The sequence below is a fragment of the Cucurbita pepo genome, chromosome LG05 (assembly GCF_002806865.2).
Source record: "Cucurbita pepo subsp. pepo cultivar mu-cu-16 chromosome LG05, ASM280686v2, whole genome shotgun sequence".
Classification (NCBI taxonomy): domain Eukaryota; kingdom Viridiplantae; phylum Streptophyta; class Magnoliopsida; order Cucurbitales; family Cucurbitaceae; genus Cucurbita; species Cucurbita pepo.
The window spans coordinates 5,896,514-5,918,362 of NC_036642.1; the positions used below are offsets into that span (position 1 = coordinate 5,896,514).

The following is a 21,849-nucleotide window of genomic DNA, read 5'->3' on the forward strand; positions in this document are numbered from 1 at the left end:
GCGTATGACACCTCAAAAATATCATGTCTAGGCCTGCCAGAACTAAAATGTCCCAAAATGTACTATAGGGGATATGACTAGTCGTCAACTTCTCCCTACCCAAGGTTATATATGCTAAGCCGTTGTTATCTTTCTCTTGCTTGCTTATATAACGTCTCTTTCTAAAATCTCTCTTTCTAAAATCTCTCTCTCTCTTCGTTTTCTAAAACCTTCTTTTAAAACCGAGGCTAGAGGCTCGACCGTACGTCGCTTGGCCGTAGGCGACGCAAGAACAAATTGGCTTAACTCACTTGTCGCTGGAAAGTGAGTGCCGCACAATCGCTAGTCCGCTGCCTTCGAAAGTGCGATTGTGTCACGAGGCACGGGTCAGAATAGGGCTAGACCCTCTCCATAGTAGATACATTTTAAAACCATGAGGCTAACAACTATACGTAAAGGGTCAAAACGGACAATATCTATTAGCAGCGGACTTAGGCTGTTATAAATGCTATCAGAGCCAGTTACCGAATAGTATGAGGCACTGATTGGAGTAGTGCTAGACGCTCTCCATAGTAGATACATTTTAAAACCGTGAGGTTAACGACTATATGTAATGGGTCAAAACGGACAATATCTATTAGCGGCGGACTTAGGCTGTTATAAATGGTATCAGAGTCAGTTACCGAACAGTATGAGGTACTGATTGGAGTAGGGCTAGACACTCTCCATAGTAGACGCATTTTAAAAACAGACAATATCTATTAGCGGTGGACTATTACACGACTTATCTCATGAGATCAACAACTGCTTGACTTTACCAGATTTAGTTTCTAAGAAAGCTCGTAAGATATTACATCCTAGATAGCGACACTCATTGTCCACTAGATCAACTTACAACGACTAAAAATATTTTTTATTCATGAAAGTAGAGGATACCTGAACTTAAGGCATGTGTCCTAACTAGTTGACATACGTTAATGTTTGTCGTGGAACAAGAAAATCAAACATTTTCCCATCCAAACACGACCCTCCTAAATCTTAATAAGAACGGAGTCAACGAAGCCAGGTGGTTGAAATTCAACTAAAAGGATATTTATTAGACTAAAAATTTAAGCTTTACAGTTAAGCAGCTTACCCAATTTAGTTAGCAGCAATTAAGAAGACAAGCCAGCCGCTGTGCTTTATTTTGTAGAGGGTCGGGCAACGGGCAGGGCCCAACACTCATATGCCCCAATTAGAGAAGCTATATTAAATTATCATTCTAAAATTAAAAAAAAAAATATATCCCTTTTATTATATGGTCTGTCACTCATTTTAGGCATAGCGTGGTCTTCGAGCAACTATATATTAAATACAATATGTAGATTTAAACCAAATTTAGAGAAGCATGTCCACTATATCATAATAATAATAATAATAATAATAATAATCATATTAATAAATGACAAAAAAGAAAAAAAAAAGACGGTAATTATTGTACGAGTACAAGCTAGGGCTACAAATCAATAATATTAGTGTTAATACGATATCAAAGATCGTCACAGTTTGCGTGAATCTCGCTCAAGTTGAAGAACTTAAGAGGAGGATTGAGACATGGTGCGTGAATCTCGGTTAAAAACAAAGCTACGAGAGCCCGCTTAAGTTGGTTTTTATTATTTATTATGCCAGTTGGTCAAAATGGGAAAAAAAGTTACAAGAGAGGAGGGTAGTTGTGAGTTTCTATAGTCAATGGAAAAAAATTTATTACTCGAAATAAAAATATATCATTTAATAACGTATGATATTTAATATTTACTACGACTAGTCAATATTAAATTGAATAAAAATATTCGTTTTATTAAAATAAATTAGAATTTTGAAAATTTTTGACCCACGTAATAATTAAACTAATACATATACCAATCACAAGGTAAACAAGTCGTGAGAGGTTGAATTGTCAAAGTTGGAGGAGTTATCAATGTCACATGGCCAGTGAAAGCTCAAAGTCAAACCCGAACAATTAAGTTAAAAGACATGTCAACTCCAAAATTATGGTTTTTATTTTTATTTTTATTTTTTTTATTGAAACGTCAAATCATTTCAAACAATGTATCGATCCCTTAACGTGAATGCACTCGGTAGCTAAAACGTTAAATTATATTTATGCTTAACAGTTTTTTTTTTCTTTTTTGCAAATATATCACACACGTACTTTAGTTGATTAACTAACCTAAAATCGTTCGATTAAGAGGTTGGAAGTTCGAATCGTTTAACTCCACGTATTATAACATGCACGAGTTTGACTATCAAGTACTGATCGGATAAAAATATGAATTTTGAGCGCTTTTTTTATTTAAATTATATTTAATGGTGGAATGAGACAAACAAGTCTTTGTCTTGGAAATTTTTAGCCTCCAAATGGTGATATGTCATTGTACTTACAGTTAGTAGCTGACCAAATACAAGTGCCACATTAAAGGATATCACAAACTTGTAAGTTTTGTATTTTTGTTTTGAGATACATAATTTCTATTCGAGGTCCATGAGATCTCACATCGATTCGAGAAGTGAACGATTCCTTATGAGGATATAGAAACCTCTCCTAACATACACGTTTTAAAATCCAAAACGAACAATATTCACTAGCAATGAGCTTGGACTGTTACAAATGTATCAAAGCCAATCACGAGACGGTTCAAGACACTAGTCGAAGTAGAACTAGACCCTCTTCACAGCAGACGTTTAATGAAAAAACCCAAAAAGGATAGTACCTGAATGAGTACCGGTTTCGTTGTGTAACTCTGAAAGACGCGAGACACGTAATGAGCTGAAGCGAACAATATTTGCTAGCAATGAGCTTGGAGTGTTACAAAACCTCTCTCCACTCCTTCCAAATCTCATGAGCTCAATAAACATCTCGAATATATAATAATATATAATAAAAAAAGAAAAAATAATATTATTTATTTTAATTATTAAATTTTAGGTCTTTAATAGGTACAACCGGTGCTATAAGATTTAGAATAGACAATTACTTCAATCTAATCCATTTTAAATTTTCCAACAAGAAAATCAACCATAAGTCAAACCCTAATTATTTAAGCTTTGAACATATCACGAACGTGCATGTTAGCTAGCTGGTTACACTCGTTCATAATCAAGAAGTCGGGTGTAGCTCGAGCAGAAAAAGAAATTTATTAGTTATATAAATATAAACTTATTATAAAACTCATTTTTTTAACGTGTATACTAATTTTATTTTAGTTTCTAAAATATTATTGTAAAATTTTAATCGTTCGAGAAATCATATTTAGAAAATGTAACGACACGTTTATTTATTTAAATATGTTGGTAGAAAACTTATACCCTAAATGTATAATGGGATATAAAAAAGAGCAATCAAAGTAGGAATTTGGTGGGAGAAATAATTATAGATTGGATTTTTAAAAGCAATTAATGATTTATTGAGTCAACTTAATTTTGGGGGAAAAAAAGAATTAAAAAAAGAAAGAAAGTGAATTATACACGCCACTTGATAATTATTTCATTAATTGGGATGTGGGGTTTTATCAATTTACTTATTTTTTATTAAAAAAAAATCCCGATGATTGTCTGATGGTTGGAATTCTACTGTGAGATCATGCATCTGTTGAAGAGGAAAATGAAATATTTCTTTTAAGAGTGTAGAAACCTCTTCCTAATAGACGTTTTTTGTAATCGTGAGGCTGACGGCAAATAACGAGTCAAAACGGACGTTATGTGTTAACGGTGAACTTGGACTATTACAAATGATATCAGAGCCAGACATCAGACAGTAGGTCAACAAAGATATTGGGGAGATCCGAATGTAATATTTTTTACGTAATAACTATTTAATAATAACATATACAATTAAAAAATATATTTTTAAAAAATAATAAATAAAGTCACATCAATAAATAATATAGACAAAACTTGTCAATAATAGACGAGAATGAAAAATAAATTATTATAACTTTATTTGATATACATTTTATAGTCTTGAAAATGAGAAATAATTATGATAATAATGTTAATATTAATATAAACAATAATAGTTATATTTCTTTAAATTATTTATATTAATATAATAAGTTATTTATTTAAACAATTAATTAATATTTATAAAAAATATAAAAAGTTGGTGAAGTATTTAGTTTTGATAGTTACAATTAAATTTTTTAATTAAAAACATTATTTGATTATTTAAATTTAACCAATTTATTTCAACTTCCAATAATCCGTTATTTAATTAATACTTAAATTAATGATTATAGGGAAAATTAATTATTTAAAATAAATATAAAATATTATTTATTGCCATTTTTATAAACATAATAACACGACATTTTTAATTGTTTTGAAATCTCTAATTATTTATGTTCGAATATGACTATTTTTTTAAAAAAACTTTAATATATATGAACGAACTAACTAAAATTTTAATGGGTAAAAATTATTTTTCAATAAAAATAAATTTAAAAGAGAATAATTCACAAATTTCGAGATAAATATGGAACTAGTACGTATATTTATATTTTATTGTTTGGTGTGTTTTATTTCACGTACGTTTGTTGATCTGAGTTAGATAATAATGAGCAAAATGTTATGAACATATTATAACGAATAATTATTTTTATGGGTTATCGGTTTAGGGTATCGATATTGATATGGTTCACCGACACGAAAGAAAGGAATAATAAGGGACAAAAGGGAAGTCAAGTTGGAGGGGGAATTAAAGGAGGGGAACAAAAGGCAATGGCATGTGCCAAAAGAGAGGGCTTGGCTTGGACTTAATGCACCAAAAACCACTTGAGTTTTACAATCCCTTTCTTTCTCCCCCACACCCACTCGATGTTTCCATCTCTATCTCCCTCCCCATAGCCAGCTGCTTCTTTGCACCCATTTCCCTCCTTGCATTTACTCTCTCAGCTTCCCACTTCTCCCGCTTTTATTGTCGTGTCGTGTCGGTCATATCACTACTGTAACGGTTGAGTTCACGCTAATAGATATTGTTTTCTTTAGGTTTTCTCTTTCGAGATTTCTCTAAAACATGTATGTTAGGAAAAGGTTTCTGCACCTCTCCAATCGACGTGGGATCTCACAATCCAACCTTCTTCTAGACCCAGCGTCCTTACTGACACACCGCCTCGTGTCCACCCCTTTTGGACTCAACCTCCTTGCTGGCATACCGTCCAGTATCTAGCTCTGATACCATTTGTATTAACCTAAACTCATCGCTATTGTCCTCTTTGGGCTTTCCCTTTCGAACTTCCCCTCGAGGTTTTTAAAAAGTGTTGGTTAGGGAGAGGTTTCCACGGCGTAATAAAAAATGCTTCAAAAATCTCTTCCTCAACCGATGTGGGATTTTACAATCCAACCCTCTTTAAGGCCCAACATCCTTGCTGGCACACTGCCTCGTGTCTACTCTCCATGGTGGCACATTGTCCGGTAGTAGATATTGTCCTCTTTAAGCTTTCTGTTTAAGGCTTCCCTTCAAAGTTTTTAAAACGCGTCTCCTCCTAAGGATAGGTTTCCACACCCTTGTAAATGCTGTTTCAAAAATATCTCCTCCCCAACTGATGTGGGATCTCACAATCCAACCCCCTTCGACGCCAGCGTTTTTGCTGGCACACTGCCTTGTGTCCACTCCCCTTCGGGGCTCTGCCTCCATGTTGACACGTCTCCCGATATCTGGCTCTAATACCATTTGTAATGGCTCAAGTGCACTGTTAACCGATATTGTCCTATTTTAGCTTTTCATGAAGGTTTCTAAAACGCGTATAGTAAGGAAAGGTTTTCACACCCTTACAAAGGATGCTTCGAAAAATCTCTCCCCAACCGATGTGAGTTCTCAGAGCTACGATGTCATGTCGAGAAAACAAGGCAAATTACGAATTCGGTTTATTTAGTCTGTATATAATTTTAAATCTTTCGATGTAATTACATTATTATTATTATTATTATTATTATTATTATTATTATTATTATTATTATTATTATTATTATTATTATTATTATTATTATTATTATTATTTGATCTATAAAGCTGAAAGCACAAAATAATAATGATCAAAATAAGTTAAGAGGGGTAATTAAAGATTATACAATAATAATTGACAATAACCCGTCAATAATAAAGATTAATTAAATGATAATTATTAATGAATTATTCAAAATCTATTTTAGGTAAACTAATTATGGCTAGCTTTTTTTTATTGACATTATTATTGACCAAATTGAACCTAGCTTACTTGGACATATTGACGTGTCACATTTGAGCAAAAGCTAATGGGCTTGAATTGAGAGGCCCAGTTAAAGGTTTAACGTAGAAATGGGCTTTTGTTGAACGAGGGCGGCCCATTAAGAAGAAGCGTTGGAAAAGGATGGACCACAATTATTTGATTTCTCATTTATTGTAAAAATGGAAAGAATTTTGATGTACATGAATAAATGTATCATAGTCTCAACGGACAAATCTCCCTCGAGAAGACGGCGAGGAATGGGACGATGAATAGTTCGAGGACGCGCTCCCTACACTTTCGGATCCGGATCCGTAAAAAAGATCCGATAAGTAATTACCCAAATCATCAGGGGAAAGTCTGACGACTGGATCCGACCCGGAAACTCGCCTCGCACGACCCCGATTCCTCGCGTAAAACTCGCCGTATAAAGCCCCGAGTTCCTTCGCCAAGGAGATTTTTAATTCATCGCGAAGCTTTTGATTGGGGACGATCCAGGAGGTCTGTTTTCTGTAAGTTTCTTCAAAAGCTCTGTTGAAATTTCTGAATGATTCTCTTGCATCCTCCGGCGAGATCTCTGCTACAACGTCCGTTGGTAGCGATGAGAAGACTCCGCTCCATCCAATGCGCATGTACTTGGAGGAGTAGAGTTTGATCTTCGATTCGTGCCTCTCAATCCACTCGTCGCCGAGGAGGAATCTGAGATTTGAGTTGCGGACTTTGTCGACGATGTACCGGAGATTGTTCGCTAGGAACAAGTACGAGAGAGCGACGTCGTTGTAATGCTCTGCTTTGCCGTCGAGTTTGCAGAGGAGGACGAGGATCAACCAAGCGAAATGTAAGGTAATCGGATTATCATCTTGTTTTGGCGTTCCGTAGTATGATTCTGGCATTGATAATTGTGTTGGTAGAGGCGAATCGGTCATAATGTCGTTGAGTATTCCACTGTAATCGGAGAGGAACGAAATGTAGTTCATCACGTAGCGAGTGAGTGGATGAACTCCGCCTTTTGGAACAGGCGTTTTCGATGATTCTTTCTGAATAGCCATTTCGAAGTCGGCGATTAATGTGCGAATATTCTGTCCGAGTTTGATCAGTGAATTGATGGCTTGTGACTGTACCATTGATGTTGCTGTGGATGAGAAAATATAATTGATCTCCGGCCAGAGGTCGGCTATGGCTTCGTAAAGGTCTAGGGTAATGAAAATTTTCTCGGGAGTTTTTTTGTATTTTGCAGCTAATTCTGGGAATTCAAACAGAATCATCGCACCGTCCTTGGAAATTTGAGCGAAGCACGATTCTCTAATGGGAACAGAAGCGGAGAAAACATGATCGCAAAGGATTCTCTCTCCTTCGAACAAAGATTTCACTGCGGTTTTCACACCTCTCAACCAGATTTTGATTTTGATCTCCAGAACCTCCCAATCCATCTTCTGAACTTTCGAAAAACTCAATTTCTCAATCCCTAGGTTGTAGAGACTCTCGTCAATAATCGATTTCCTCACAGTTTTATAAATCTTGACGCATTCTTTGCCATAGCCAGTGGAGATCATACAATCCGCAATTGCTTTCAAATCCGCCATGGCCGACATCGAAACTCGCTCGACCTCAGTAATTGATTCGTTAGCAAACCGGAACTCATCTTCCAATTCCACTTCAAAATCAGAAACACTGGACCTAGCCGAAACCGTCATCGGCGATTGGACGCTGGAAACCGATTCCGGATACAAATACTCCCGATTCACAGACAAAATCCGGTAAAACTCTTTCTGAAGCCTCTCCATGCCAACCCTCATCAAATCGTGAGCACGCACAAGCCTCTCCGATGACGAATGCCGAGAAGCAAGGCAGTGCATGGCAGCATGTAAATTCTTAACCGCCTTAATAAACTGCCGAGCTTCCTCCCGGTCATCCCCTTGAAACAAAGAACCAGCAGCGACAAGATCAGGTCTCCACCTCGCCACAAACGACTCTGCAACTTCGATTGTCTCCTCCACCATAGAATCCGACAAAGTGGGGCGAGACGAGTGAGACGACGACGGCGTGCCCGGTATAGAAGAAGAAGAAGAAGAAGGTGGAGATTTGAAGAACACAGTCCTCATTCCCTTCTGCGGCATCGATTGTAAGTAGGAATTCAAACAAGGGAAAATCCAAAACTGATCCAATTCAGAAATGAAACGAAACCAAAGGAATCCGCGTAGAATTTTCTGGAAGTGGGTGATATTAGAGGTTTCTTGAAGGGGATTTTGATGGGGGAAGTGGATAGCTGGAGGGGTACTTATAGACGAAAATAGGGAAGAAAGAGAAACCGAGTAAGGGGGATTCTTTTTCGTGGTTCCATTGTTGTTTGTGGTGTAAAAAGAGGAAAGTGGAGCAGTAGTTTCTGTTCTTGTGCGAGTGGATTCTACAAAGGCATTTATTTGTTTGTTTTCGGTTGCGTGCGGGGATGTCAGATCATAGGTGTAGGCCTCCTTCTTTTGCTTTTGGTCCAAATAAATACAAAATAGGAAGAGACGGCCGACCGCCTTGTTCTTTGGACTTTTCTACTACACGCCTTTAATCCCAAGTTTTCTCCCTTCAAAGTCCACTTTTCCCAATTTTTAGTTTTTTTTTTTTTTTTTTTTNTTTTTTTTTTTTTTTTTTTTTTTTTTTTTTTTTTTTTTTTTTTTTTTTTTTTTTTTTTTTTAAGATGCACGAACTGGTCTCTCAATTTTTAGTTCAATTTCTTAACATGTTAGAATAAGAAAATTGCATGTTTATTTTGTTTTAGTTTCTTTTTAGATCCCATCTCGGTTGGATTGTAAAATGAAATATTTTTTTATAAGCGTGTGAAAATTTCTCCCATGTGCCTTTTAAAACTGGGAAGTTTGACAACTATAGGTAATGGGCCAAAGCAGACAATATTTGATAGCAGTTGGTTTAGATTGTTACAAATGCGGGCCCCCAAGAGGGGTGAACGGTGAGATCCCACATCTATTGGAGAAGGGAACAAAATATTCTTTATAACGGTGTGGAAACCTCGAAGACGCTAACCTCCAAAGGGGTGGATTGTGAGATCTAACATCGGTTGGGAATAAATCATTCCTTACAAGAGTATGAAAACTTCTCTATAGCAAACGTATTTTAAAATCATGAGGCTGACGGCGATACAAAGTGTGTGGAAATCTCTCCCTAGCATAAGCGTTTTAAAACTGGGAGGTTGACAACTAAATCGGCCAAAGCAAACAATATTTGATAACAGTAGATTGGGATTGTTACAAGCGCTGGCCCCCAAGAGGTGTGAACTGTGAACTGTGAGATCGCACGTCGGTTGGAGATGGGAACAAAACATTCTTTATAACGGTGTGGAAACCTCGAAGACATGGACTCCCAAGGGGTGGTACTTACAAGAGTATGAAAACTTCTCCCCAACAGACGTATTTTAAAACCGTGAGACTGATGACAATACATAACGGACCAAAGCGGACAGTATATGCTAACGATGAGTTTAGACTATTAACTATATCTTATTGAATGAAAATTATAATAGCGTTTTTATTAAAAATATTCTTTTAAAAAGTATGAAAATTGTAAAGTAATATGAAGTGAGCCTAAAACCAACTAATGAAAAGTCAATTTTAGTATAATTCAATAAATGAATAACTTACATCATAATAGGAAGGTTATTATAAAGATTTTTATGGCTAGAAAAAATTAAAGTTTAATTTCTTATTATTCTAATTATATAGATTAAAATTATAGAATTATAATATATAATTGAATCTAAAAAAAATGACAAATAAAAATGATTTAATTCCTAATATATGATTTTGCTCTTACCCTCATTCCACAAAGAAGGGCTTGGACCTAATTTATTAGTCTGAATAGATTATTATTAATTATTATTATTATTATTATTATTAAATGATTTAAATGACATTAAAATATTTTACAAAAAAAAAAAATCACGTGCAAAAGAATTGGATATTAAAGATAATAATTAAATTATTACTTTCAACTTCTATAATTGGAAAGTCCAATCATAAAATGAATAAAAAATTAAAATTAAAAAAAAAAATTATGATACGCCTCCTTTTTTTTGTCACCATTTTTGGGCTCTTTGTTCTTGAACTTTTTAATAAAGTCAAATTATTATTGTTTAATATTTTTAATCCAATTTGAATATTCAACATTTTCCTCTCCTCTTCCTAAAATATTATTTAACTTAGATGTTAGCCTTTGTCTGTTTACAGTTAGACACACTCAAACCGTTTGAGACTCATTCCCTGTTTTTTATTCCATGTCGTTTGCTTCCTTAATTAAATTAATAAAGTCTTTTTTTTATTAAAAAAATAGCCATATTTTAATCTTTTTTAAATATTAATAAAATTTGAAACGTTTAAACACTTTAAAAAAAATTATTAATTAAAAAAAGAGTCAATTATGAAATGGATTTTAATTAATTTTCTGATTTTATAATCATAAATGTATTCAGTGTGCATATGAGACGACAAAAATTGACCAATTCCTATAAATGCGCGTTTTATTTGAAATTTAAAATTTTGGATAATTTTTCATTTAAAAAATTATTTATGAGACGCAAATATTATTCCTTTTATTTGCATGGAAATTGAAAATCTATTCCCTCAAAACTATAAATAATTGAATTCCAAATTATATATAAAAATATAATTTAACTTTTAATGTCAACTTTTTTATATATTATATAAATAAATTAGATGATATGCGTGAGATTTTAACCGATGTGTGAAAACCTCTTTCTAACCGATGTGTTTTAAAGTTGTGAGAATGACAATGATACGTAACGAGTCAAAATGGACAATATCGATTAGTGGTGGAGTTGAGCTAATTTGATTGTTAATGGCATAATTTGTAATTAAGAATAATAGTTAATTTCTAAACTAAAAATTGTCACATTTACCCTCGAAATAGGATGAAAGTTGAAGGGATCAAAGATTAATATTTTAATGATGAATGGAGAATAAAAAAGATAAATAATTTGAACTATAAAAAAAAAAAAAACAAATTCAAATAAGAGTGGCCCTGAACCAAGCCACGTGGCGATCATTTGGGGTACTTGAAAACTGGATGTCACAAATTGAGTAATTAAAATTAATTAATTACTAATAAACAAAAGTCCAAATTAATTTTTTTTATTATTATTATTTGAAGGTGTTTCTGTGGATGTTACAAAATTGTGGTACGTTTTTGGGCTCCACCATATTGATACTATATTTATTAACCTTAATTAATTTATTATAAATTTTAATATATATATTTTTTTAATTTATAGTTTTAATTTTAAATATATTGAAAAAATTAAAAAATTATTTTCACAATCTTCCTTATGTGAATTAAAAAAATCCAAAAATATACTTCAAACTCACATTTGTTGAACTTAGTCTAAAATCAGGATCTAGAGATGTCCATAGAATAGAATGGAGACAGAAAAGCCTTCTCTATCTCCATCATTGCAAAACTTTACACATATTTCAGGTATTCACACTTAAATTTTTTTACCATTTATTATTCATTTTAAAAAAATAATTCTTTTAAAATTTTTATTTTTATTATTTATATATATATATATATATATGCCGGCTAGGACAAAGATGAAGAATATAATTTCATTTATAGCCTCATTTATTTAAGGAAAAAAAAATGTTTTCCACTCTCTCTCGGGTTCTCAATCTTACACAGAGAATGCTGGTTCTGTTTTGGACAGATAAAATAAACATTTCTAAATCTATGGTGAGTATACCACCACAACCTAATTTCGATTGTACAAATACCAATTTATGGTCACAAAACCGTAACAAGTTTTAGACCATACACAAGAATAAAGGATAAATGCCAATGCCTTTTACTTTATTTTTACCATGACTTCCAACCAATAATGTGCTGTATATGTTAATTAATTTAATTAATTACCACGTTTTTTCTCCTTTTTTTTTTCTTTAAAAAGAAAAAAAAAACAAGGAAATTAGATTTATGGTATTGTTTGTTTTTGGCGTGTATTTATTTTTGGTATGTTTTTTAAAAATTAAAATCAATCCAATTACTAAACACACCAACAATAATACTTAAAAAGTTAAAATAATATTTTAATGGTTGTACTTTTAATAAATTTTAAAATTAATTTTTGGAGTTAAATAATAATAATTTGAATGGGATAAAAGACTTTCAAAATTTATAAAGAAAAAACTAAAATAATCTATTTTTTTTTTTATTCTTTTTTGAAATACATAATTTTACATATTAATAAACGTGGCCACCACACCACGTAGACTTTGTCAAAACGAACCAATAAATAAATAAATAGATAAAACTTTGTCACACGTCAGCAATGAGGGATTAATGTGATGAAACGATGGGCCCACCATTTTGATGGGCCCAGATGGCCGCCCAAAAGAGTAGCCTCGTTGACTTTCCATATCAACATTTTTTTTTTTAAGATAAATTATTTAGAGTTAAATAATTCGAAAAATTGCACAAATTCGCTCTAAATTATGAGGTTTTAATTTAATTTAATCTATTAATCTCATACATTTTATTAAGTTTTTTTTTAATTATTCCTTGTATTAATGACAAAGTACAGCCACTTAATTGATCAAATTCAAATTTTAGAAGCGTAATTGTAATAACGCTTCTAGTTAATGGGTATTTTTGTAATTTTTTTTAAAGTATAAGTTTCGTTTACTAACTTTAGAACTGTATATTTAGGAACGTGATTGTGATAACGCTCGTAGTTAATGGGTATTTTTGCAATTTTTTTTTAAAATATAACTTTCGTTTCCTAATTTTAAAACGGTATTTAAATATTTATATTTTAATCAATTTGAACATAGTTTAACCGATATAGACAATATTTAATGATCGATTAATTCGGGCTTTTAAAGATGTTAATAGGCTGGGCTTCAAAAATGGGCCTGTCAAGATATTTATTAAGAAAAAGGTGAGAAAAATAAACGCAAAAAGTCCACCATAAGCGAGTCGAACCCAGGACATCTCGGTTGCTATGCGGTCATTTCCCTAGAGATGTAAAAGTTAAGTAATAATAGTAATCGTTTTTACTAAATTTAATTATTATTGTACATTGGAATAAATGAATTACACCAAAAACTTCCCTCATTTTGCTTTGTCCATAATTAACTTTTTACTAACCCGAATTAGTTAAAAGATTAATCTTGTTTTAAAGAAAAAAAATCGTGCACGTTGGTGTGATGCTTTTACGTAGATTTTAGTTTTTAAATTACCACATAAAATTTAGGTCCGGTAAGAGATTTAAGAATGATGAAAAATTTACCCTCTCATACTCGAGGAAAGCAACCAAACCGAGATGCATTATGATCACACGAACGAGGGGAGTGTAGGGCGCATGCTCCTTACGAGGTCGATCATGTGAATTCAAGCTTCAACCTAAATTTCTCTATTCTCCTCTGTCAACGGTTTGATTCTTTTATTGTCCAATTTTGACTATAATATTAAATCTTAACCTTCACGTTGATATTTGTAGTTCGTATTTTCATGGGTCGGATATTTGGTCTTTCGATTATGTTCATTGGTCTAGTTTCGTTCGTGTTTGACATTTTTCTAACTTATTTACCTTTTGATTTTTTTTCGCAATTTAAGTTTGTGCCCGTGTCCAATTTTATGGTCATGAACAACAAAATTGAATATAAGAAAAAAAAAACAAACAAACAAAATTAAATAATAAAAAAAAGTTAGCAACCAGACACAATTATTCAAGAGAGAATAAATTAGGTAAAACAAGTCAAAATATTGACTAAATTTTGACTAAATTTTGACTAAATTTTGACCTAGTGACAGTTAAGATTGACTATTAGTTTTTTTTCCTTCCAAATTATAAGTTTTTAAATTCCACACTTGGGATTAGAAAAACAATACCCACAAGAAAAATGTCATTATTTAATAACAAAAATGCATTATGTTCCAAAAACAATACCATATAATAAAACATAACTCCATGTTCTTCATGTTCTTAGGAGTGGTAGTAATCATGTCACATCAAAAATAAAATCAAATTTTATTATCTCCAAACCTACCTCCCAAACAATATAATTATATTAAAATATATGTATGTATGTATGTATGTATGTATATATATATATTTCTCATGGGTCCCTCCTCCTTCCTTCTCCATTTCTCTCTTTGCTTAAAAGCAATTTTTTAGCTCTCATTTTCATATGAACACTTTTAATTACTCTAAATTTCTGAGACAGTGTTCATTCTTTCAATCCCCAAGATGAAAAGATTTGACCTTTTCTGCAAATCCAGAGCTTCCACGGCGGTTCGTTCAAGCTTTGGCTGCCGTCCGGTCGCCGGAGATGTCAATTCCGGCGATTGGAGAAAAGGGCAGCTTCATTTTGAAAAGCCCAGAAAGAGTACGAGTGTTTCCTCTGTGAATCGAAAGAATCATATCGATTTACGAAGAAAAAGCTGTGCGGATATGGATGATTTGAAGAACAGCTCTGTTTCTGGTTCTTCTTCTCGTTATCTGTTGGGCGATTCGCCGTTTATTAACTGTCTTCCGGCAACCGCCGTCGAGGATTTTTCTCAGGCTCCGGCGATGATGAGCCATGGTTCTAAGAAAGCTTCTTCGTTGAGTCGTTCGTTAAGTGTCCATGAATCTCCTTCCTCTGTTCTTGAATCCCCTGTTCTGAAAACTTCTTCTTCAGCTCACTCTCGTGTATGAACAATTATGTTTCTCTTGATCTTTCTTCATATCTTTATGAACAATGCTTATAAACCCTTTGTTGTTGGGCTTATTTTTGTGTTGTTCATGTTGAAAAGGTGGTGGTTTTGAAGGTGTCATTGAACTGCAAAGGCTGCGAAAAGAAGGTGAAAAGGCATATCTCCAAGATGGAAGGTAATTTTACAACGATTTTGTGTGGATCTCAAACTAGAAAGCGTTGGATGAAAGTCATCGACTAATTTAGGGAATGATCCCGTTTATAATCAAAGAATACTATCTCCATTGATATGAGGCATTTTGAAAAATCCAAGGTAAAGCCACGAGAGCTTATGCTCAAAGTAGACAATATCATACAATTGTGAAGAGTCGTGTTTCTGTTGGTTAAATTTTGGGTTTGAATCAGTAGCGTTGATAATGATGCAGGAGTGATATCATATAGTGTGGATTTCACGACAAAGAAAGTGACCATAATTGGGGATGTGAGGCCTGTGGATGTGCTGGCCAGTGTGTCCAAAGTTAAGCATGCAGAGCTCTGGCCATCGCCAAGTTTTTCTTCTTCGTCTTCTTCTTTAACGCCACAATGTTCATCATCATCAACAACAAGAACATTCTAATTAATCAAAGCAAAAATCCCATCTGGGGTTCGTTTGTATGTAAATTTTATTGTTTTTTCTGTGATGAAGTTGTTTCTGTACTCTTGCATGTCCCTGTTTAGATTTGAGAATAAAAGAAAAAGTATTGGCACATTGTTCTTGAGATTAAATCTTTGTTACGTTAATACTCGATCGATACAAGTTGGTTATGTTTTCATTCATATGGAATTTGAGCTCTTCTACGTCATTTTTTTTTTTTTTTTTACTCCAAGTGAAATCCTCGTTTTTCCTCTTTCTCTATCTCGTGGGTAGAGTGTTTGAATTTATCCCTGTGTGAATCGATATTATTACATTCCAATTCCTTCCTGATACCTCTAAAAAAAATCAAATTGGATCCAAAATTGATGGATTAGTGTGAGCTTATCCATGTGGTTTACGTACTCTTCGAATAGGTATCCATTTTGTGAAAAACTCTAGCTTCTGTGTTTTGGTGGGTCTCCGAGATCCTTTCGACGACCAGCATTGTGTTGAAGGGAAATCTATATGATCCCATTGATTGCATAGATTCTACTATACCAACGAAACCGAAGAAAGTATACAGAAAAGACATATTTTCTATTCTATTAGTATTAGTTAGTGATCTCGACTTAGTGAGTCTTTTCTTTCGTGATGAATTGTTGGCACCAATCCTCCATTTTATCCTTGTGGATCAAGGAGAAAGGAGGTCATCTCGTGTGTACCGAATGGTATAAGATCTGAAGGAAGCTCGTCGGCTACTCCTAATAACATTAAGATACAGTTAACAACCGTTTGATATAAGTTCGAAATACAATTTTTAAATCGGGTCTCATAGAATCATGGTGGATTGAAGATAGTTGGTGATGATTATGTTTGAGAAGAGATTGTAGTGGGAAAGAACATGGAGTAGGAGACGTGGAAGAGAAAAGATGATCAAAAGCTTCCAAATAGTGAGAAATGAAAGGCATGCGGAAGCAATCGTTCGTGGGTGGGCACTCAAACAAGATACTTCTCTATTCTTTTGCTTCTGTTCTTCTTGTCTGCTGCTGGATGGATCATTTCACCCTTTTAACTAAAAACATTCTGAATATCACTGTTTCTAAACAGCCATTTTTGGACAAAAAACATCCAACTTGGGTACACACTCCCACCCCTGGTGAAGATGACCCACAGCCATGGTGAACCAGACAAGGACAACAAGGTGTAGCTATTGCTCCCAAGTCGGTTTCAACTTTCACAATGGTGGGTCATCTTCTTCCATACTGAGTTTTCAGTACTATCTTTGCTTCAAACTTTATGATAATCTTCCACACAGACACGACAAGAGTTTTTTTTAATCTTACTCATCTCTTTCTTATGAAATCTTTCAACTCATAGCCTAAATCTTAGGCGGCAAAAGTAGGAAAAATAGAACAGAAGAGGTTAATAACAGTGCATGGCTTTTGGATTGTATATTTGTTTGGTTTGAGGAATGTGGTCATATTTGGTTCGTCGCAACTTCTGAAATTGTGAAATCCTACATCAGTTGGAGAGGGGAATGAAACATTCATTATAAGAGTGTGGAAACCTCTCCTAGTAAACGCGTTCTAAAAACTTTGAGGGGAAAGTCCAAAGAAGACAATATTTACGGCGGTGGGCTTGGGCCATCACAAATGGTATTAGGGCTAGACACGGAGCGGTGTGCCAGCGAGGACGTTGGGTCCCAAGGGAGATGGATTGTAAGATCCCACATCTGTTGGAGAGGAGAACGAAACATTTCTTATAAGAGTGTGGAAACCTCTCCTTAGTAGAAACGTTCTAAATTTTTTGAGGGGAAACTCAAAAGGGAAGGCCCAAAGAAACAATATTTGCTAGCGGTCAGATTGACCAATTGTAAAAATAGAGGCCCTTTTTTTCCACTGTGGTAAGTAAAAATAAACAAGAACCAAATTGCAAATTAATATTTGGATTCATCATCATTGTCTACAAAACTGTCCTACGCATACAGAGAGTTCACAGAGAAGCAACAAGAAAAAACTAGCAAAATTCCAGTTTTTGTACATACCTTCACACCCCATTTGAGTAAAGAGACCCAGTAGGGTTGCCATTTTCTAGTTCATTGTACGAGAAGTTCCTTCTTTTCATTCATAAATTACGAATCTTGCAGTCATACCAGATGCCTGAGATAATGGAATTATACAAGTTATTCAGTTTTTATGATCAATGAATCAAATCATTACTGAAAAAGATCCAAAGCTCTATTGTTACATAACCCTAAGAAGAATGTAAGCAGAACACTTTGGAGATGTGCACAGTGATGCGTGTGCCTAAAGGAACATACCATGGATGAGTGTTTTAATATTGAAGCTTGGCAGACACTGCTCCCTGGATCTCGGGAAAGCTGAAGCCTCACGTGTGGAACACTCTTCCAACTCTCTCCTAAGGCAGGTTTTGAAGTACCTCTATCTCCACCCACCGTGTGGTTTATTACCTTTGGCATTACACTTACACGTTACTGGAAGTCGACACAAAACAAGTGCTTAATTCATTCTCTATTAGATAAATTAAGAATCTCGTAAGTAACAGAAGCAACTTCAAGTGAAAACTTACTAGTACTGCAATATTATATTCATGAGCTATTTTCTTCAATAGCGATCCAGCAGATACCATCAAAGCATGTCCTGTACATACGCATCAAGCATGAACCTTCTTTCCTTATGTATTTAAGTCTTGCAAATAAAATTCTTTTTAATGCATCTACTTCAGCAACATTAAATTAATAACTATCCTGTTAAAACCATAGAATTGAACGTATAAGTGAACGAACTCTGAAATGACAACCCAAGCGAACAAAGAAACAAATGTTCAAGATCGAATCACTACGCATATGACAGCTATTACCATTAGTCATGAATAAACCATCAGAAATATCTTGCCTAAGCACATATATATGTAATACACAGAATTCCTTTGCTGAGTGACATTGCCATGTCTTTGTATTGTCTAAAGAACCTAAAAAATTGCACATGTACTTTCAATCAAGCTTGACAAATTATGCATATACAAAGGATGTACAGTGATCTACATCCAATCATGCGTACCCTGTGAACTACTTCCACCAAGGATAGGTGTAATTAGTGAAGAAATCGAATCTACTATCAGTAACTGCACTCTTCGATCCCCTTTGCACGTCTGATATGATTGTAGTTTGTTAATTGGCATTGAAAAAGTTACGCCGTGGTTAAATTCATCAACTAATGCATGCTAATGTGAACCTGGGATCTCAAATTGAATTCAAGCTGATGCAGCACATCAAAGAATGTGAAAATGTCGTACACAGAGTGGCATGAAATGCTGCTCATTACTTGTTGAAGCATGTTCTGCCCAGTCTATGAAATGGATTTAAGAGACAAATAGAATACTAAATGAAGTTGGAGGTTCCACAAAATACAAACTTGGAAGTTAGAACTGTAAATCTTAATCTAATCCATAGATAATATCTGAATAAGTTCCAAAAAGAAGGGAAATGAAGGCAATCTTTAACCTCTAGCCATTGTTATGGAGAATCTCACAGAACGTTGGCAGAAAATCAGCCAAAGCCATCAACAACTCAAGCAATCCTGGCGGGCAGTGTTAGGAATCACGACTCTCCACAATCGTATGATATTGTCCACTTTGAGCATAAGCTCTCATGGCTTTGCTTTTGGTTTCTCCAAAAGGTCTCATACCAATGGAGATGTATTCCTTACTTATAAACTCATGATCATCTCCTTAACTAGCCAATGTGGGACTCCCCACCAACAATCCTCCCGTTGAACAAAGTATACCATAGAGCCTCGTTTGAGGCCTATGGAGCTCTCGAACAACATCTCCTTAATTGAGGCTCAACTCCTTTCTTTGGTGTCCTCGAACAAAGTACACCATTTGTTCAACACTTGAGTCACTTTTTTACTACCCTTTCGAGACTCACAACTTCTTTGTTTGACATTTGAGGATTCTATTGACATGGCTAAGTTAATGGTAGGACTCTGATACCATGTTAGGAATCACGACCCTCCACAATGGTATGATATTGTCCACTTTAAGCATAACCTCTCATGGCTTTGCTTTTGGTTTCCCCCAAAGGCCTCATACCAATGGAGATGTATTCCTTACAAGTATAAACCCATGATCATCTCCTGAATTAGCCGATGTGGGACTCCCCACCAACAATCCTCAATAAGCAGAAACTTAGAAAGTCAGCAACATACCATGATTCTTCTCAGCTTTCAGCAATCTCAAAATACTTGGATACCTTACTATTTAAAAGCTACACCATAACATTAGAAGATTGTTTAAGGTTTAGAAGAATCAAATACTGTAATGAATTGTTTGGTTTGTTGAATAGCTTAAGTTGCTACCAGCCAGAACCACTTGAGTTGTTGACAGCCCCAACCTGCTGGTTTGCCATGTTCTATAACAATGGCGGAAGGTATATGATTGGAATTTTGGGTGGCTAAAGTGGATATTCTCTGTCCTATAATCAAGGATTTAGTTAGACTTAAACCACAATGACTCGAAGATATCGGTTATTTTCCGATCTTAAAGGAAAAACAAGTCCAACAGGGGCACTTATTTTAGTTACCCGAGCTATGGAAGGTCCGGATTTCCAATTAACAAAGCCTGAGATGCGTTGGGGGGAAAAGGAATTCCCTGTGTCCAAGTAGAAAACCTTTGCATTGTAGTTCGTTGCCACATTTGAAGCAGCTCGCAGGCAAACCTTACCATAATAAAACAGTTCGAGCATATCATATACAAAGCAAACTAATAAAGTACCAGTGGCATGTTAAACAGGCTGAGAGAAATAATTGAAGTACCCAATTATAGAAATTAGGAACCAAGTTTCTAACCCAAAAATCCAACAGTTCCATAACAAAATTCAGGAAGAAACATTTCAATCACGTTCAAATGGACCTCACCTGAGTTTTACCAGAAGATGATGGCCCAACAATTTCCGTCAACAGCCCCTCACGTAATCCACCTCCAAGCAAAGTATCAACCCTAGTATTTCGCGACGAAAACTCTTTCATCAACCATCCAAAAGAAATAGAATCGACATTCATGGCAGTCAAACAAAACAAGTAATTGAGCCTAAAAGTGAAAATACCCTTCAAAACCAGTGGATAGAACATGCTTATTTTCTCTAGCATCTTCCAAAAGTTCCAAACCGTTCATCCATGGCTGTCGCTCAGCATTAATTACAGAAAGGATTTGGGTAATCCCCTGTTTACTCGTACAAATCAGTACAACACAAGCGTAAAAAAGATCAACGTGACAAATGATTAACCTGCTTCAATTTCTCTGACTCAGGCTGATGCTCGGCGAAAGCAGCTAAAACGTAGAGGTCATGGATGAGGAAATCCTCCACTAGCGGCAAAAAAAAAACACAAAACGTAGCCACTCCTTCAGAAATGATGGGGTTCTTCATACGGAATCGGAATCATATCGGAGTAAGTAGAAAGTACCAGTGAAAATGCCGTGTGAAGCACAAAAGCTCTGAAAAGTAGTGTCTATGATTGGGTGAAGCTGCTCCAGAGATTTTAATGGCGCCATTTTTCTTCTTCGTGCTCTGCCTTTCCACTTTCAAGTTTCCTATTTTAGGGCACAGGGAAACCATGTACACGTCACGGTTCCATTAACCTTCGTTTAAAAAGAAAATTCTCAAAATTATTTTAAAAATTACCAAAATTGTGGCTGCTGGGATTCGAGCCCAGGTCTCCACGGCCACAACGTGGAATTCTCACCACTAAACTACAGCCACAATATATATGCTGTCATTTTTACTATAGTAATACTGATAAAATTAGCTAATTAGTATAATACTTTGATTAATAAAAATAAATAATATAAACTAAACAACTGTGGCTGCTGGGATTCGAGCCCAGGTCTCCACGGCCACAACGTGGAATTCTCACCACTAAACTACAGCCACAATATATATGCTGTCATTTTTACTATAGTAATACTGATAAAATTAGCTAATTAGTATAATACTTTGATTAATAAAAATAAATAATATAAACTAAACAACTGTGGCTGCTGGGATTCGAGCCCAGGTCTCCACGGCCACAACGTGGAATTCTCACCACTAAACTACAGCCACAATATATATGCTGTCATTTTTACTATAGTAATACTGATAAAATTAGCTAATTAGTATAATACTTTGATTAATAAAAATAAATAATATAAACTAAACAACTGTGGCTGCTGGGATTCGAGCCCAGGTCTCCACGGCCACAACGTGGAATTCTCACCACTAAACTACAGCCACTTTGTTGCTTCA

General features: G+C 34.7%; 3 protein-coding genes and 4 non-coding genes across 9 annotated transcripts; 1 reads left to right on the forward strand and 6 right to left on the reverse strand.

Moving 5' to 3' along the window:
* Positions 1-6,352: 6,352 nt before the first annotated feature.
* Positions 6,353-8,721, reverse strand: LOC111794419 (exocyst complex component EXO70H1-like). The gene has a single exon (XM_023676425.1). It carries the CDS (start codon positions 8,333-8,335, stop codon positions 6,443-6,445), a length of 1,893 nt encoding a protein of 630 aa, XP_023532193.1. The 5' UTR covers positions 8,336-8,721; the 3' UTR covers positions 6,353-6,442.
* A 5,659-nt stretch (positions 8,722-14,380) lies between these two features.
* LOC111794486 (protein SODIUM POTASSIUM ROOT DEFECTIVE 3-like) lies at positions 14,381-15,697 on the forward strand. The gene is made up of 3 exons (XM_023676521.1): positions 14,381-14,928; positions 15,033-15,108; positions 15,358-15,697. The coding sequence occupies exons 1-3, from the start codon at positions 14,485-14,487 to the stop codon at positions 15,546-15,548; spliced, it is 711 nt and encodes a 236-aa protein (XP_023532289.1). The 5' UTR covers positions 14,381-14,484; the 3' UTR covers positions 15,549-15,697.
* A 1,736-nt stretch (positions 15,698-17,433) lies between these two features.
* On the reverse strand, positions 17,434-21,165 carry LOC111794464 (DNA repair protein RAD51 homolog 4). Of its 3 annotated transcripts, none has more exons than XR_002815089.1 (10): positions 21,029-21,165; positions 20,851-20,930; positions 20,671-20,786; positions 20,483-20,564; positions 20,149-20,283; positions 18,800-18,913; positions 18,626-18,716; positions 18,135-18,205; positions 17,866-18,039; positions 17,434-17,704 (listed from the first exon to the last, which is right to left on the reverse strand). XR_002815089.1 is itself a non-coding variant. In XM_023676497.1 (10 exons), exons 1-10 carry the CDS (start codon positions 21,114-21,116, stop codon positions 17,666-17,668), a joined length of 966 nt encoding a protein of 321 aa, XP_023532265.1. In that variant the 5' UTR covers positions 21,117-21,165; the 3' UTR covers positions 17,434-17,665. The 3 variants fall into 3 exon arrangements, 1 of the variants encoding a protein (XP_023532265.1); XM_023676497.1 differs by having other exon boundaries at positions 17,866-18,015; XR_002815090.1 differs by lacking the exons at positions 18,626-18,716; positions 18,800-18,913; positions 20,149-20,283; positions 20,671-20,786 and having other exon boundaries at positions 21,029-21,136.
* An 87-nt stretch (positions 21,166-21,252) lies between these two features.
* Positions 21,253-21,324, reverse strand: TRNAH-GUG. The gene has a single exon. It is a non-coding gene; the product is annotated as a tRNA-His (tRNA).
* A 99-nt stretch (positions 21,325-21,423) lies between these two features.
* TRNAH-GUG lies at positions 21,424-21,495 on the reverse strand. Its single transcript has one exon. It is a non-coding gene; the product is annotated as a tRNA-His (tRNA).
* A 99-nt stretch (positions 21,496-21,594) lies between these two features.
* TRNAH-GUG lies at positions 21,595-21,666 on the reverse strand. Its single transcript has one exon. It is a non-coding gene; the product is annotated as a tRNA-His (tRNA).
* Positions 21,667-21,765: 99 nt separating this feature from the next.
* Positions 21,766-21,837, reverse strand: TRNAH-GUG. Its single transcript has one exon. It is a non-coding gene; the product is annotated as a tRNA-His (tRNA).
* Between the last annotated feature and the right edge of the window lie 12 nt (positions 21,838-21,849).